The 18,252-nt window shown below is 39.8% G+C and overlaps 1 protein-coding gene and 1 pseudogene across 6 annotated transcripts in view; one reads left to right on the forward strand and one right to left on the reverse strand.

The window, feature by feature from the left end:
- RALGAPA1 (Ral GTPase activating protein catalytic subunit alpha 1) overlaps positions 1-15,097 on the reverse strand; it is a 218,781-nt gene extending 203,684 nt beyond the window's left edge. For 3 of the 6 annotated variants that reach the window (XM_057542898.1, XM_007180713.2, XM_007180716.2), the window contains exon 1: positions 14,499-15,097. In XM_057542898.1, coding sequence (XP_057398881.1) covers positions 14,499-14,604 — 106 coding nt within the window. In that variant the 5' untranslated portion in view covers positions 14,605-15,097. The remainder of the gene's footprint in view (positions 1-14,498) is intronic. The other 3 variants (XM_007180722.2, XM_057542901.1, XM_057542900.1) reach the window with 1 other exon arrangement.
- Positions 1,771-3,514, forward strand: LOC103003208 (E3 ubiquitin-protein ligase RING1-like; annotated as a pseudogene).
- Positions 15,098-18,252: the final 3,155 nt, after the last annotated feature.

Below are 18,252 nucleotides of genomic sequence, written 5' to 3' on the forward strand. Positions count from 1 at the left end.
GCAAGGAAACCAAGGTAATTAGAGTCCACAGGACAGAGCACCAAAGAGGAGAGAGCTGTACACAGTGAGATCCTCGAAGACTGGAGAGGGTTCTCTTTCAGTATGATCATAAATACTTGCAAGGAAACTTCCCAAGACAGGAAAAAGTACTATGCGAGAGAATATGGGAGAACAGTACCAGATGCTCACATAAGCTGGGGAACAGTGCCTGTTCCCAAGAGCGAGGCTACAAAAAATCCCTCATACCTGTGGGCACTGAATAGAATACTCAGGAAGGTATTGCCTCACAGTAGGTAATAATTATCCCTAGATGGATCCACTCAACAAACCCTAAAAGCAAGACCTGAAATGATCAAACTGTTTTCAAGTAATTTAACTGCATCCCAGTAAAAAGCTCAAGAATTTATAGGAATACAAAAATATCCAGAAGCTAAAAAGGTAAAATTCAAATATGAGACATCCAAAGATTACTCAGCATACAAAGAAGCAAGAAAACAACCCAAGATGAGAAGAATAATCAACTGATGGAAACTGACCCAGAATAGATAGAGATGTTAGAATGAGCAGAGAGGATATTAAGTTATTTTACTTGTATTCCATATGTTCAAGAAGCTAAGAAGATATACAGACAATATAATTTTATACACACACACACACACACAAAATGAACTAGATAAAAACTACATCTAAGATGAAAAATGAACTAGTGTGATTAATGGCAGATTGCATGTAGCAGAAGAGACTAGTAAATTTGAAGAGTAGAAAAAGGAACTACTCAAGATAAAACACAGAAGAATATAAAAAAAATGAAAAGAGGGGCTTCCCTGGTGGCGCAGTGGTTGAGAATCTGCCTGCTAATGCAGGGGACACGGGTTCGAGCCCTGGTCTGGGAAGATCCCACATGCCACGGAGCAGCTGGGCCCGTGAGCCACAATTGCTGAGCCTGCGCGTCTGGAGCCTGTGCCCCGCGACGGGAGGGGCCGCGATAGAGAAAGGCCCGCGCACCGCGATGAAGAGCGGTCCCCGCACCGCGATGAAGAGTGGCCCCCGCTTGCCGCAACTGGAGAAAGCCCTCGCACGAACCGAAGACCCAACACAGCCAAAAATAAATAAATAAATAAATAAATAAATAAATAAATAAATAAATAAGAAAATCCTTTTAAAAAAAAAAAAAAACTAAAAAATGAAAAGAATATCAGTTCTTTTCAGAAAGCTATGAGTCCCTCCAATATACTAATAATACTTCTTAATATATGAACCTGATATTAATATTCAATATACTAATAAATGAAATAAATAAAAGAATAAATACGTAAAAGTACTGAGGGGAGAAATAACTGGCGGAAAATGGCCAAAAATTTTCCAAACTTTATGAAAACTCTAAACCCACACATCTAAGAATCTTGAGGAACCCCATGGCAAGAAATATTGAGAAAACTGCACCATGGCACTTCATAATCAAATTGCTCAAAACCAGTGATGAAGAGAAAATCTTAAAAGCAGCCAGAAAAAAAGAAAAAAAAATATATATATATACAGAGTAAGATAAAGATGACAGGGCCCAGGGCCCCAGTGCCCGGGCCATGGCGGCGGCAGCAGCAGCGGCAGGAGCTGCTGTCTGAGCAGCGGCTGCGGACCGAGCGAACTCGGCCGGGGAGCCCGGGCCCCGGGAGAGGCGCTGCGGCGGCGGGAGCGCAGACGGCTGGAGGCTGCCTACCTCTCCTCCTCCCCGGCGGTGGAGCCCTCGTGGGGGGTCCGTGCCCGGTCACCATGACGACGCTGGCGAATGCCCAGAATGCTAGCAAAAGGTGGGAACTAAGTCTGTATGAGCTCCACCGGACCCCTCAGGTGTGCCAGAGAGGTAGAGCAAGTATTACTATCTTCATTTGAAAGACAGTAAACAGGCTGAAATTACCTTCCCCGTTCCTCAGTTCTGCATGATAGGTCAGTGCATGTAAGACTCACCTTCGGAGTTTATTAAAAATAGAATTCCCGCTGGCCCCTACCTGTAACATTGTGATACAGTAATGGGATGGGACCCTAGAATCTGCATTTTTAACATGCATCCTAGGGGACTGTTATATAGGTGGTACCAGGACTGCACTGTAAGAAATTCCGTTGACCAAGTAAGTGTTCCACAGATGGAAAATCTGTGCCACGCCCATCCCCAGGCCTATCACCAAACCTTAGATCCTCCTATTCCAAAGCTCCTACTCTAAGAATTCCCAATTTCCTCAAATGGCCAATGTGAGGTACCCAGATTGTGACATCTCACTGTATTTCTCAAGACTCCAATTTCATGGACCACTTGTTTCTAAAACCCCTTTCCCCCAAACCCACCCACCGCCTTTCCACTCATCGACACCTCCAGGAAGCCATCATGGATGGCACAGAGACTGCAGTTTCCCCTCGGTCGCTGCATTCAGAGGTCATGTGCCCCATCTGCCTGGACACGCTGAAGAATACGATGACAACCAAGAAGTGCCTCCACCGATTCTGCTCTGATAGCACTGTCACGGCCCTGCGCAGCAGGAACAAGGAGTGCCCTACCTGCCGAAAGAAGCTGGTATCCAAGCAGTCTCTGCAGCCAGACCCCAACTTCGATGCTCTGATCTCTAAGATCTACCCCAGCCGGGAGGAATATGAGGCCCACCAAGACAGGGTGCTCATCCACCTCAGCCGCCTGCACAACCAGCAGGTGCTGAGCTCCAGCACTGAGGAGGGGCTGCGCATGCAGGCCATGCACAGGGCCCAGCGTGTGAGACGGCCGATGCCTGGGTCAGATCAGACCACAACGATGAGTTGGGGGGGAAGGAGAGCCAGGGGAGGGAGAGGGGAATGGAGAGGACGTGAGCTCAGACTCCGCCCCTGACTCTGCCCCAGGCCCTGCTCCCAAGCAACCCCGTAGAGGGGGCGCCGGGGGAGCAGTGTAGGGACAGGGGGAGGTGGCACTGGTGGGGTGGGTGCAAGTGCCGGTTCTGAAGACTCTGGTGACCGGGGAGGGACCCTGGAAGGGGGAACCCTGCCCCCCCCAAGCCCTCCCGGGGCTCCCAGTCCCCCAGAGCCAGGTGGAGAAATTGAGCTCGTGTTCCGGCCCCACCCCCTGCTCGTGGAGAAGGGAGAATACTGCCAGACTAGGTGTGTGAAGACAACTGGGAATGCCACAGTGGACCATCTCTCCAATTACTTGGCCCTGCGCACTGCCCTCGAACAGAGGCAGCAGCAAGAGGCAGGGGAGCCAGGAGGGCCTGGAGGGGGTGCCTCTGACGCCGGAGGACCTGATAGGGGAAGTGGGGAGGGTAGGGGTGCCGCAGGAGGTGACGGCCCTGAGGAGCCTGCCTTGCCCAGTCTGGAGGGTGTCAGTGAAAAGCAGTATACCATCTACATCGCCCCCCGGGGTGGAGCTTTCACGACACTGAATGGCTTGCTGACCCTGGAGCACGTGAATGAGAAGTTCTGGAAAGTGTCCCGACCACTGGAGCTCTGCTACGCCCTCACCAAGAATCCAAAGTGACCCCGCAAGGGGACAGCCAGAGAATGGGGACCATGGGGTGTCCCTGAGTCCTGGCCCACCACCTAGCTTCTTTGTCCCCCAGAGCCCCCGAGCCTGGCCAGCCAGCAAGAGGACACAAATGAGGACAAGTGGCTTTTATACAAAGTATCTATATCAGATTCTTCTATATTGTACAGAGTGGGGCCTGCACCCCCATCTACTGCCTCTTCTGTTGCCCCCAACCTCCCATCCATGCAAGATGTTGGGAAGGGTGAAGAGCCCTTCCCTTCATGCCCTTCTACCAACAACAATTTGCTTTTTTCCTCTTTGGGGGGAAAAAAAAAAAGATGACAGCAGACTTCTTATCAGAAACAATGCAAGCAAAAAGACAGTGGAGTAAAATCTTTAAAGGACAAAGGAAAAAAGCCATCAACCAAGAATTCTAATAATAGCAAAACATCTTTCAAAAAAGAAGGAAAAATAAAGACTTTTTAACATAAACAAAAGCATAGCGAATCCATCACCAGCAGACCATCATTACAAAAGAAATGTTAAAGGAAATCCTTCCAACAAAAACAAAATGATGCTGGCTGGCTGGAAATATCTATCTCTGCAAAGGAATGAAGAGCGCTGGAAATGGTACCACATGGGTAAATATATATCTTTTTCCTCATTATTTAAAAGTATCTAAAAGATAACTGCTTGCTTAGACAAAACAATTATAGGGTTTACAACATGTATCAATATAAGTAAATGTATGATCAAAAAAGTATAAAGGCTGGGAAGAGAAATGAAAGCACACTCTGTAAAGTTCTTACACAACATGAGAAGTGGTAGAATATCACTTAATAGTAAGTAGACTCTGGGAAGTTGAAGATATATAAATCATACTATAAATCATATAGCAACAACTAAAATAATAAAAGATTATAGCTAATAAGACAAAGAAATTTTTTAAAAATCATAAATTTATTCAACTAACATAAAAAAAGGGAAAAAAGAAAACTAAGAAAAGATAAGCCAAATAGAAAACAGCAAGATAATAGACACAAACTTAAATCAAACTCAAACAAATCAATAATAACTTTAAATGTATGTCATCCAGATCTAAATGGCAAGTTATTGGTCTGAATCTGAAAAGAACAATTACAAGTAACAAGACTAAATCAGGAATCCAAAACCTCCTAACAAAGAAATGTCCAGAACCAGATGGCTTCACTGGTGAATTCTGCCAAACATTTAAAGAATTCATACCAATCCTTCTCAAACTCTTTTCCATATAATGGAAACAGAGGGAATACTTCCAAACTCATTTTGCAAAGCTAGCATTACCCTGATAACATAACCAGACAAAATCACTACAAAGAAAGAAAAAAAAAAGAAAAGAACATTACAGGCCAATATACCTGAAAAACATAGATCCTCAACAAAACATTGGCAAACCAAATGCAATAATATATTAAAAGGATCATAACCATGATTAAGCGGGATTTATTCCAGGCATGCGAGAATGGTTCAAACATCACAAATTAACCAATGTGATTCACAGATTCACAAAATGAAGGTTAAAAGTCATATGATCATCTCAACAGATACAGAAAAAGCATTTAAAAAAAACTCAACATCACATTCAAAATAAATACTGTCAACAAACTGGGTATAGAGGGAATGTACTGCCACATAATAAAGGTCATATATGACAAGCCTACAGCTAACATCATATTCAGTGGTGAAAAGCTGAAAGAGCAAGATGCCCACTTTCATCACTCCTATTCAACACAGTATTGGAAGTCCTAGCCAGAGCAATTCGGCAAGAAGAGGCAAGAAAAAAAATAAAAGCCACCCAAATCTGAAAGGACGAAGTATACCTGTTTCTATTTGCAGATGACATGATCTTATAATATAGAAAACCCTAAAGACTCCACTAGAAAACTATCAGAACTAATAAATGAATTCAGTACAATTACACAATACAAAATCAACATACAAAAATCAGTTGTGTGGAAATGTAAATTTGTGCAGTCACTATGAAAAATAGCATAAAGGTTCCTCAAAAAGTTAACAATAGAGAGACTTTCCTGGCGGTCCAGTGGTTAAGACTCCGCGCTTCCACTGCAGGGGGCATGGGTTCGATCCCTGGTCGGGGAACTAAGATCCCATGTCAGGTGGCATGGCCAAGAAATTAAAAAAAAAAAAAATTGTTTAAAAAAAACGGGGGACTTCCCTTGTGGCGCAGTGGTTAAGAATCTGCCTGCCAATGCAGGGGACACAGGTTCAATCCATGGTCCATGAAGATCCCACATGCCGTGGAGCAACTAAGCCCACATGACACAACTACTGAGCCTGCGCTCTAGAGCCCACAAGCCACAACTAGTGAGCCCGTGCACCACAACTACTGAAGCCCACATGCCTAAGCCTGTGCTCTGCAACGAGAAGCCACCGCAATGAGAAGCCCATGCACCACAACGAAGAGTAGCCCCCACTCGCCACAACTAGAGAAAGCCCACGTGCAGCAACGAAGACCCAACACAGCCAAAAATAAGTTAATTAATTAATTAATTATTTTTTTAAAAAAATTAACAATAGAACTACCACATGATCCAGCAATTCCACTTCTGGGTATATACCCAAAGGAAACAAAACCACTACTTCGAAGAGATATCTGCACTCCCATGTTCACTGCAGCATTATTTACAACAGTCAAGACATGGAAACAACCTAAGTGCCTGGCAACAGATGAATGGATAAAGAAAATGTGATATATATTCGTTTGTATGGACATGTGTATGTCCATACAAAGGAATATTATTCAGTCAAAAAAAAGAGAAGAAAATCCTGTCATTTGCTACAGCATAGGTAGACTTTGAGGGCATCATGCTAAGTGAAATAAGACAGAGAAAGACAAATATTGTATGATCTCACTTATATGTGAAATTTAAAGACAGCAAGCTCATAGAAACAGAGAACAGAATGGTGGTTGACGCAGGGGGTAGGGGTGGGGAAAATGGGCAAAGAGAGTGAAAAGGTATAAATTTTTAGTTATAAGATAAATAAATTCTGGGGATGTAATGAACAGCACAGTGACAAAGAACAAAAAAGTCATCCAAACATCTCAATTCAAAGGCCGAGAGTCTTAAATTAGATTAAAAATTAAGACTCAAATATATACTGCCACCAAGAAATCCACTTTATATAAAGAAACAAATAGATTAAAAAGACAGGAAAATATATACTAGTCAATGAAAGCAGAAGTCTATATATTACTATCAAAGTAGATTCCAGAGCAAAGACTATTACCAAGGTTAAAGATATCATTTTGTAATGCTAAAGAACTCAATTTATCAAGAGGAAATAATAACCCTAAATGTTTAGACACCTAATAACAGAGCTTCAAAATACATTAAGCAAAATCTGATAGAACTCAAAAAGAAATAGACAAACCCCCAATTACAGTCAGAAATTTCAGCCCCCCCCCGTCAATAATTTGTAAAAACAAGGAGACAAATTCAGCAAGGATATAGGAGACCTGAACAATACTATCAAACAACTTATCCTAACTGACATTTTTCAAACACTCAACCCACCAACAGCAGAATATATACTGTTTTCAAGTGAATATGGAACATCCATCAAGTTAAAACATATTCCTGACTGTCAAATTTTGATAAATTTTAAAGAATTCAAGTCATAAAACATATGTTTTCTGACTATAATGAAATCAAATTAGAAATCAATAACAGAAAGATATCAGGATAATCCACCAATATTTGAAGCTAAAAAACACACTTGTAAATAACCCATGGATCAAAGAAGAAATCAAAAGGGAAGTTAGAATGCATTCTGGACCTAGCTGTAAATGAAAATACAAAATACCATAATTTGTGGGATGCTGTTTAGGGGAAAATTTATATCACCAAATGCCTACATTAGAAAGAAAAAAGGTCTCAAATCAATAACCTCAGTTTACACTTTAAGAACCTAGAAAAAGAGCAAATTAAACTAAAACTAAGCAGAAAAAGGGAATAATAAAGACCAAAGCAGAAATCAATGAAATAAAAACAGAAAAACAGAGAAAAATCAATGAAGCCACAAACTGGTCCTTCTAGACGATCAATAAAAGAGATAAGCCTCCAGCCAGAGTCATCAAGAAAGAAAGACAAATTAGGAATAAGAGGGGTGACATCATCACAGATTCTATAGATATCAAAGGACAATAACGGAGCATTATGAACAACTTTATACCTATAAATTTGACAACTTATATGAAATAGGAAAATCCCTTGAAAGATACAAACTACCAATGTTCTTTCAAGAAGAAACAGATAACCTGAACAGCCCTCTATTAAAATAGTTAAAAACCTTCCCTCAAAGAAAACTCCATATCTAGACGGCTTCATTGGTGAATTCAAACAAACATTTAAGGAAAAAAAATGATACCAATTTTACATGAACAATTCCAGAAAACTGAAAAGAAAGGAATGCTTCTCAATTAATACTATGAGGCTAACATTACCTGTTATAAAAAAGCAAAAACATTACAAGAAAAGTATAGACCAATATCCCTCACAAACATAATTACAAAATTACAAACACTTTAGAGTATCAAATCCAACAATATATAAAAATGACAAGATATCACAATCAACTTAGGTTTGCAGAGGACTGCAGAGTTGATTTAACACTTGAAAATCCATGACTATAATTTATCACATTAACAGAATGAAAAAAAATTTTAAAACCTGTTAACCTCAATAGAAACAGAAAAAGCATTTGACATATTTAATATCTATTCTTGATGAAAACTCTCAGCAAACTAGAAAAAGAATAAAACTTTCTCAACATGACAAAGGGCATCTATAAAAAACCTACAATTAACATCATATTGTATGGTAAAAAACTGATCACTTTACCCTTAAGATCAAGAAAAAGACAAGGATGTCCACTCTCACCACTTCTATTCTACACTGTGCTAGAGATTCCAATAAGTTCAAGACAAGAAAAAGATATAAAGGCAGGTTAAAAAGAAGCAAGACCATCTTTATTCACAGACAATGAGATCATGCATGTAAAAAAAAAAAATCCCATGAAATCTATAAAATACTAATAGAACTAATAAGTGAGTTTAGCAAGGTTTCATGATACAAGCTCAATATACGAAAATCAACTGCATTTCCTTTTACTAGCAATCAGAAATAGTCATGAAGGGGCTTCCCCGGTGGTGCAGTGGTTAAGAGTCCACCTGCCAGTGCAGGGGACACGGGTTCGATCCCTGGTCTGGGAAGATCCCACATGCCGCAGAGCAATTAAGCCCATGTGCCACAACTACTGAGCCTGAGTTCTAGAGCCCGCAAGCCACAACTACTGAGCCCATGTGTCTAGAGCCCGTGCTCGGCAACAAGAGAGGCCACCTCAATGAGAGGCCCACGTACCGCAACAAAGAGTGGCCCCCACTCACCACAACTAGAGAAAAGCCCGTGCGCAGCAATGAAAACCCAACGCAGACAAAAATAAATAAAATAATTTTTTTTAAAAAAATGGTTATGAAGATATCATTTACAACGGTATCAAAAGTAGAAAATATTTAGGGATAAGTGACAAAAGATGTGTAAGACCTGTAGATTAAAAAGTATAAAACGCTGCTAAAGAAATTAAAGAAGCCCTATATAAAATCAAGAAACATACCTTGTTCATGAGTCAGAGAATTCAATATTGTCAATTTTTCCCAAAGTGACCTACAAATTCATCACAATCCGGATCAAAACCCCAGCAAGAATTTGTTTGTTTATTTATTTTTAAGAAATTGACAAGCTAATCTTAAAACTCATATGGGAAGGTAAAGGATCTGGCATAGCTCCCTCCCCCCACTCCAAGAAAACACAAACCTTTGAAAAAGAAGAACAAAGTTGGAGGGACAACACCATCTAATTTCAAGATGTATTATCAAGTTATGGTAACAACAACAAAAAAAACCACTGTGGTACAGGCATCAACACAAACAAATAGATCACCAGAACAAAACAGAGTCCCAAAATAGATCCACACATATATAAACAACTGAGTTTTGGAAAAAGTACAAAGGCAATTCAGTGGAGAAAGGGCAGTCGTTTTCAACAAATGGTGCTGGAAAATTTGGATATCCATATGCAAAAAAATAAACTTCAATCCATACCTCAAACCATATTTGCAGAGTTAACTCAGGATGGATCACAGACCTAAATATAGATCCTAAAATTTTAAAACTCTAGAAGAAAACATAGGAGAAAATTTTTGTGACCTTGACTTTGGGCAAAGATTTCAGATACAACACCAAAAGCATGAACCATAAAAGAAAAACTTGACATATTGACTTTATCAAAATTAAGAATTCCTACTCCTTCTAACAAAATAAGAGAATTGAAAGACATCCAAAGACTGGGGGAAAAAAAAATCTTTGCCAATCATGTATCTGATAAAGTACTTGTATCCAGAATATATACAGAATTTTCAAAACTAAATAAGAAAGCAAACAACTCAATTTAAAAATAGGTGAAAGATTTGAACTTGATTTCAGCAAAGAAGTTATACAATGGCAAATTAAGCACATGAAAAGAAGGTCAATGTTATTAGATATCAGGGAAACACTAATTATATCCACTACATAACTTATTATAGTGGCTGACAAGAAAAAGAAATACCATACCAAGTGGTGTTGGTGCATTTGTGGAGGAACTAGAACTCTCACATACTGCTTGTAAGGATGTAAAATGGTAAAAAAACAAAAAACAGTATATCAGCTTCTAAAAAGAAACACACAACTGCCATAGGATCCATCCATGCCATTCCTAAGTATTTATTCCAAGAGAAAAGAAAGCATATGTCTATATAACAGGTACATCTCACAGCAGTTTTATATGGAATAGTCCAAAACTGAAAACCCACATGTCCATCAACATGTGAATGGGATAATCAAATTATAGCATATCCATACAATGAAATATTACTCAGCAATAAGAGCAAAGTACTATAGATATGCCACCACAAAACAAATACAGAGGAATTTCAAAGTATGCTGAGTAGAAAAACCAATCAAAAAAGAGTAAATACTGTTAATTCCATATATATATATAATACAAACTAACGTAGAGGAGAGCAGATCAGTGGTTGCCCAGGGAAGGGGTAGGATGGCAGGCAAGTAAGGATGAGAGGAAGGGATTACAAAGGGGCAAAAGGAAACTTTGGGAGGTTACAGATATATTTATTTTCTTGATTGTCTATGTTCCTTATCTTGATTGTCATGATGGCTTCACAAGGTATATGTATGTCAAAAATATGTATATGTATAGGTATATGTATGTACTCAATTACCCCACTGTTCATAGCAGCATTATTTATAATTGCCAAGACATGGAAACAACCTAAGTGTCCATCAATGGATGAATGGATAAAGAAGATATGGTGTATAAACACAATGGAATGCTACTTAGCCATAAAAAAGAATGAAATTTTGCCATTTGTAGCAACCTGGGTGGACTTGGAGGGTATTACGCTAAGTGAAATAAGTCAGAGAAAGACAAATACTGTATGATATCACTTATATGTGGAATCTAAAAAATACAGCAAAACAGTGAATATAACAAAAAAAGCAGACTCACAGATATAGAGAACTAGTAGTCACCAGTGGGGAGAGGGAAGGGGGGAGGCGCAATATAGGGGTAGGGGATTAAGAGGTACAAACTACTATGCATAAAATAAGCTAAAAGCATATATTGTACAACATGGAGAATATAGCCATTTTATAACTATAAATGGAGTATAATCTTTAAAAATTGTGAATCACTGTTTTGTACACCTGTAACTTATATAATATTGTACATCACCTGTACTTCAATTTTTGAAAAAGCATTCAATTATATGCTTTAAATATGTGTGATTTATTTTCTGTCAATTATACCTCAATAAAGCTACTAAAAAGAATGATCCAACAATAATCAATATATTTATTAGCTAAATAAGCGCTTATCTTTTTTTTTAAGTTGAGAAGACTGAACTGTTACCTTGCCATACCAGAAAATTATCAATAACATTTAGTCAATATCCACTTTATGCCAAGAATTATGTTAGCCACTTAGTTAGATACTAAGTTACCTGCTAACTTACTATAATTTTCTTAAGGCCATTAATTGTAAAAAAAAAAAAACGAAAAACAAAGGGGGCAGGGGGAGAGGACAACATGAAACTTTAGCAACTAGACAAGGCCTTATTTCTATTTTTTAATAATTCTAACTCCCAGTTCCTAAAAATCAAACACACAGCAATATCAATAAACACAGTAGATTTAAATCTAAATCCTCCAAGTTCTATAAATTCAGCTGCAATTGTCCTTTAGTGGGAACACATGCCAGGACAAAGGCTTACACCAGATGTTTAAATTATGTTCTCATATATTGGGATGCACTGAATTCTATAAATACCCTGAGTGAATGGCAGTTCGATTTAAAGGGTAAAAATACAGTTTAGATGGGACCAAACAAAAATCAAAATCCTGGGTAACTGGCGATGCCCCATTATTCTGCAAACTAGTTTCCTCACAGTGTTTACTTTATGTAAAACCTGCACTTAACTTGCAAAAAGGATCTGAAGTGGCTCTCCCATCTGCAAAATGGGAGACCTCTAAGACACCTTTCAGTCTTTGCCATTCTACTCTCTCCCACTCATTTTCTTAGGAACCACATTAATCATATTTCAAACAAAGTAACTGTAACCACTTAAAGATACAGAATATTTTATTCAATTAATTAATATGTTAGAACCAAGTGCAGGATTTGGAGGTCCATCTGTTTTTGTTCTACATTTTGACAAGGTTTACCTCAGCACCATTTACATCTGAAGCTAGAATATTGTTGTGAGGGATTATCCTGTGCGTTTCAAGATGTTTAGCAGCATACCTGCTACCCACTAGATGCCAGTAGCACCCCTCTCCAACTGTGACAACTGAAAGTGTCTCCAGACATTCTCACTGTCCCCAGGGGAGCAAAACTGTCCCTGGTTGAGAATTACTTTCTAAAATGAGTGCAGTAATCTCTCTGTATGAACCTCCTCCACTCACAGGGCAGAGAGTCTGAAAGCACAAAGTCTTCCATTTGAAGGTTCTTAAGGATATTTTAAATGTTTATGTACAGTATATGCTCCATTTAAAAATAAATAAAATAAATTTCTAAAAAGCAAAGGGTTTTTTTTTGTAAAAAAAACTGTTTTGTTTTCAAACTGAGAAAGCTAGGCACTACAAAATATCTGACATGTATGACCTCTTAATTTAGACCACGTCTCCAGGGTGGAAAAAAAACTTCTATGCCAAAGAAGTATATATGAACCATTTCTTAACCATTCCATAACTAAAGAACTGTGGCAGTTAATTTAGGAAATGTCAATACTCTATTGGAACTCAACTTTATAGCTCTGCCATTACCCAGCCTACAGTTTGTCCCAAGTAGGTATCAAATTCCATTAAGTCTTCAATTTCAAACTGCCATTATCTGTGATAAATCTCCTACATCCACACATTAACTTTCCCTGTCTCAGTCTCCTAGCCAAATTTTTCTTCAACAGCTTAACTCTCAAGTAGAATTTAAATAAAAAGATGACAATCTCAACTATATTTAGAAGATTTATATTTTCTTGAAAAAATCTTTTTACATTGCTAAACTGGATTTAACTGCTTTCTCACTATTCCACAGGAATAAACACAATTTACTTGTGATATAGATTTGCTGCCATCAAGGTAGAAAGAGTAAAAATCAAACTGGAGACATGAAATCTGGGTTCCAGTTCTGGCTCTGCCTCCTAGTAGCTGGATGACCACTTAACATTCCCGAACTTCAGCTTTCTCATTTGTAAAAAATGGAGGATAATAATTTAACTAACTCTAGAGTTATTGTGAGGATTAATTATAATTTATGTGAAGTCATTCTGTAAACGGTAAAGTACCATACAAATGTTAGGTATTGGTGTTATCCTGTTGGTATGAGTAAACCATATAGTAGAAAAACATGCACCTCAAATAAAAGACTTATGTCACTGAATAAACGTCATTTTTCGAAACGAACATTCTTTAGGAAGAAAGCCTGAGATGATAAACTCTGAACTAGGATTCAAGCATCTGGGTTCTAAACTCAGTTCTGCCATTAACTCTCTGCATCAACAAAGGCAAACTAACTTTCCTCTTCACCTCAAATTTCATCTAAAAAGAGCCAAGTATTGGACCAGTTGTTCCTTAAGTATTATTACAGCCCTTACCAGCCGGAGAAATGACCAAGCGTCCAAAAAATTCCTTTACCACCATATCCACAACTCAAGAGCAGTTTGGTCGGCCAGCAAAACAGAGGGCAACAGACGGTAAGAAAATTTTAATTAAAAATAGAATTCTATATAATTCTCGAAAAGCAAAGGAAGCTATAAACTACCTTGTTTTCTATAATTAATAATAGTTGCACCTCTAAATGATAGTAATTATGAACAAGGTGCATTAACAAGGGCGGGTCTCTTTCCCACAGGCTTTTTGGGAACCACCCATTTCCCAAAGAGGTATAACTGCTTCCTCTTTGCTCTCCTTAGCCAAGAAATTTGAAAGATTAAGGCTTATATTGTCTGAGAGATTTTTTTTTTCATTTCACTTGGGTGGGGATGGCGGTAGTCATCTGACAAACATATCCTATAAACACCATTATCCGCAACACCAAGTCTCCCTAAAGTCTAAAAATAATCTAAGTCTTTAGAGTAATAAGTTTTTAAAAAAGAGTTCGGGTTATTAACTCAAAATGAGAAAACCCCGTGTTAGTGGGACTAGTGTTTGCCAACTGCCAAGGGTTCCCTTCCCCAAATTATCCGCCCTCCCGCGTCTCTGCAGAGGCGACGCCTCGCCCTCTACTCCCGCATCAAGCCAGGGCGGAGGGACAGTCCCCAGGGGCTCCCAGGAGAGGGAAGGCCGGACAACCCAGGCCTCCGGGCGCCACCACCCCTCGTCCCTCACCGATGACAATGCGCAGGTGCTTGAGGCGGGTCAGCGCGTCCTTCTTGGTGTCCAGCACCTTCTGGGTAGACTTCTTCACGTCTCCGTGCGGCTTCTTGGAGAACATCCTGCCTCCGCTACGGCCGACTCCGGCCCCCTCCCGGCCCGGTCCCGGCGGCGGAAAGTGGAGGGAATGGGCGGGCAGGAGACTAGCGTGAGCGGCTCATTCACTCCCCAGCCTTGCGGGCCCCGGCTCGGCTGACTCCTTCCAGATCCAGGCCAGGGCCGCCACCTCCACCCGCCTCGCGCGGCGGCTGCAAAGCACCTTCGGCTCCGGCTCCAATATGGCGGCTCCCCTCTCCCAGCCCTGCACGGAGCAAAGGAGACCCGGGCGGGTCGACCGCCTTCGCCGCCGCCGCGGCCGCCGCTCGCCGCCACAGGCCGGAGCCCGGTACCCAGGACCCGGAGCCGCGGAGGTGGGGCTCTCGGCGGCAGCAGCACCACTCCTCTCTCCCTGAGGCCCCCTTAAGGTTAAAGATTCTTTAGCAGCTTAGACTCTGTAGAGGCCGACGCGGAGACTGAGCGTGGTGATGGGGTTTCACGACTTTGCCGTCGGTGGCGAATGGTCCCCGTGGCAACCGCCTTCTGACGTCAAGGGTTCTTGACGTCATGCCAGCGTGAGATCACCCGGGACATTACTCTCCTTTGGTTTCCTGTGTAAGCAGGCAGAGGAGTCCGGGAAAGTCAGGGAAGATAATTCCTGCGTGCGCTGTTGTAAGCCTAGTGACTCCTAGACAAGCTCCCCGAGTAGTTTTTGTTTTTAAAGGTCCTCCGCCTGTCTCTGCTGTTTACTATGTAAATTAAGAAGTAACTTAAGAACATAACACCAAAACATCAAAGCAGATGTGCAATATATTTTAGGTGCTAATTCTGAAGGCTTTGGTTGTAACACCCCATCACTTCCTTAATTTGAGTTTTGTTTAAAGGATTTTTGTTTGTTTTGCAAAGTGATGATTTACAATTTACTGTAGTTTAGAGACTTGTAGGGTTATAGTACATCCTCTTGGTAAAAATTATCTTGCACAAATAAATGAATTCTCCAAAAAGCATGCCGTAACAAAGAAAAATTACAGGGAAAAGAAATCTGAATAACTTTAAGCGTTAATTTTCTTGATATGTAGAGTTCACAAATCCAGGAGAAAATTGCTAAGGTACAGGTAGAAAAGTTAGTAAGGACATGAAAAAAAAAAAAATCACAGAAGTCTATACTCAACTAAAATGTGAAAAATGTTCACACTCACGGATAATTTTTAAAAATCAAATTAAAACAATGTTTCTTTTTACACAAATTTTAAACAGCTTTATTGAGGTATACTTGATATACAATAAACTGCACATTTTCGAATTGTACAGTTTGGTAAGTTGGACATTTGCATACACCCATGAAAACATAAGCACAATCAAAATATTGATCACGAAGGGGCCTCTTGCCCCTTTGTAATCCCTCCCTGCCATCGCCCCACCTCTGGTGCACCAGCAACCACTGATCTGCCTTCTGTCACCCGGAGTTTGCATTTTCTAGAGTTTTATAGACGTGTAAGCATACGGTATACGCTTTTTGTCTGGCTTCTTGCGCTCAATATAGTTTAATTTTTAATAATGAAATACTTCATCAGTCAAAATAGGAAAGTTTGTTTTTAAATTAGCCATCTTACTGCTGGTAAAGGCAGCAGCAGAAACTCCTATTGCTTGCTAGAAAGAAGCACTAATTACTACAAAATTTTGCATTATGTATCAAGACACTTAAAAATATTTATATAGGGGCTTTCCTGGTGGCACAGTGGTTGAGAGTCTGCCTGCCAATGCAGGGGACACGGGTTCGAGCCCTGGTCTGGGAAGATCCCACATGCCACGGAGCAACTGGGCCCGTGAGCCACAATTACTGAGCCTGCGCGTCTGGAGCCTGTGCTCCGCAACAAGAGAGGCCGCGATGGTGAGAGGCCCGCACACCGTGATGAAGAGTGGCCCCCATTTCCCGCAATTAGAGAAAGCCCTCGCACAGAAACGAAGACCCAACACAGCCATAAATAAATAAATTAATTAAATTAAATAAATTAATTAATTAAATTTTTTAAAAAAATGTTTATATATATTTTGATTCATTAGTTTCACGTTTAGAACCCTACTCTAAAATAGGAGAAATGGGAAAAATATTTATGTAAAAATACTAAAGCATGATTTATAACATTGAAAGATTGGAAACTGTGAATGTCCATCAGAGAGGAGATAAACATCCAGTAGGTGGAATGACATACAGCCATGAAAATTATTAATATGAAGACTTTTCAATGACATGGAAAATACTCAAGAAAATATTAAGTGAAAAAGCAATACAAAGCTGAAAATATGTTATCAAAACTGTGAAAGAAATTATGCATATAAAAGGTAGTTAGAAAAAAGATTCAAAAAATCCAGACTTGTGATTATATCTGCAAAGTGAAATCACAGGTGATTTTAAATTATTTTCTTTATATTTTGCTTAGTATTTTTTTACTAAAATTTTTTACTATATTGCTTTCACAACTTAAGAAGCAAAAGTCTTTTTAAAGAAAATTAAGAATATCTAATGTACCAATTTTAAACTCACAGAACAAATTAAGATGTATGTGTAGGAATAGAAACTCCTTGAAAACAAAGGCTTTTTTAAAAAAATTATCATATGTCCTACTATGGTATAGAATAAATATTTGTTGATTTTTAAATTATGTTTACATTACAAAATGGTCTCTTTTGGTAGTATAAGAGTCATCCAACCCCATGATTCTGACTATCATTTATTTGGTAGTCAGATAGGGCTACATGTGTCCCTATCTGTAACCCAAGTCTCTTTTTGGAGCTTCCACGAGCTACTCAGATTCAGTACATACAAAACAGCACTCATCATCTTTGTCCTCCCCCCTCCCAAACCTGATCTTCCTCCTTCATCAAATATCTTTACTGATATTACCACTATCCGCTCAGTTTTTCAATCCAAAAACTACTATCATCTTTTTTTTTTTTTTTGGCTGTGTTGGGTCTTCGTTGCTGTGCACAGGCTTTCTCCAGTTGCGGCGAGCGGGGACCACTCTTCTTTGCCGTACGCGGGCTTCTTATTCCATGGCTTCCCTTGTTGCGGAGCATGGGCTCCAGGTGCTCAGGCTTCAGTAGTTGCAGCACATGGGCTCAGTAATTAAGGTGCGCGGGCTCTAGGGCGCGCAGGCTCAGTAGTTGTGGTGCATGGGCTTAGTTGCTCCACAGCATGTCCCAGAAGGGATCAAACCCGTGTCCCCTGCATTGGCAGGTGGATTCTCAACCACTGGGCCACCAGGGAAGTCCCAGAAACCAGTATCATCTTAAGGCTTCTTCTTCTCCTCTCTTGTCCAATCAGTTACCAAGAACTGATGATTCTACTTCCTAAATATTTCTTGATTTAGTCCTCTTTTCTCCATTATCACAACCTTTGTTCAGGCTCAGGACTTCACCATTTGTAGCCACGTATGCTAGAAACGGCATTGGTTTCCTCCACCCCACATCTTAGTAGAATTTGAGCATCCACTCTTTTTTAAGTAAATTTTAAGAGTTAAAAAAATAAAAAGCCCAATAGTCCTCTCTTCTTGCAATCAGTACTTGAATATCTGTGTTAATGAAGAAAAGATGTGGCATGGATAAATCAAGACATCATTTCTTTTTCTTTTCTTTTTTTTTTGGTATGGTTTATGGTTTACGGATACATGTT

Source organism: Balaenoptera acutorostrata, chromosome 3, assembly GCF_949987535.1.
Source record: "Balaenoptera acutorostrata chromosome 3, mBalAcu1.1, whole genome shotgun sequence".
NCBI lineage: Eukaryota > Metazoa > Chordata > Mammalia > Artiodactyla > Balaenopteridae > Balaenoptera > Balaenoptera acutorostrata.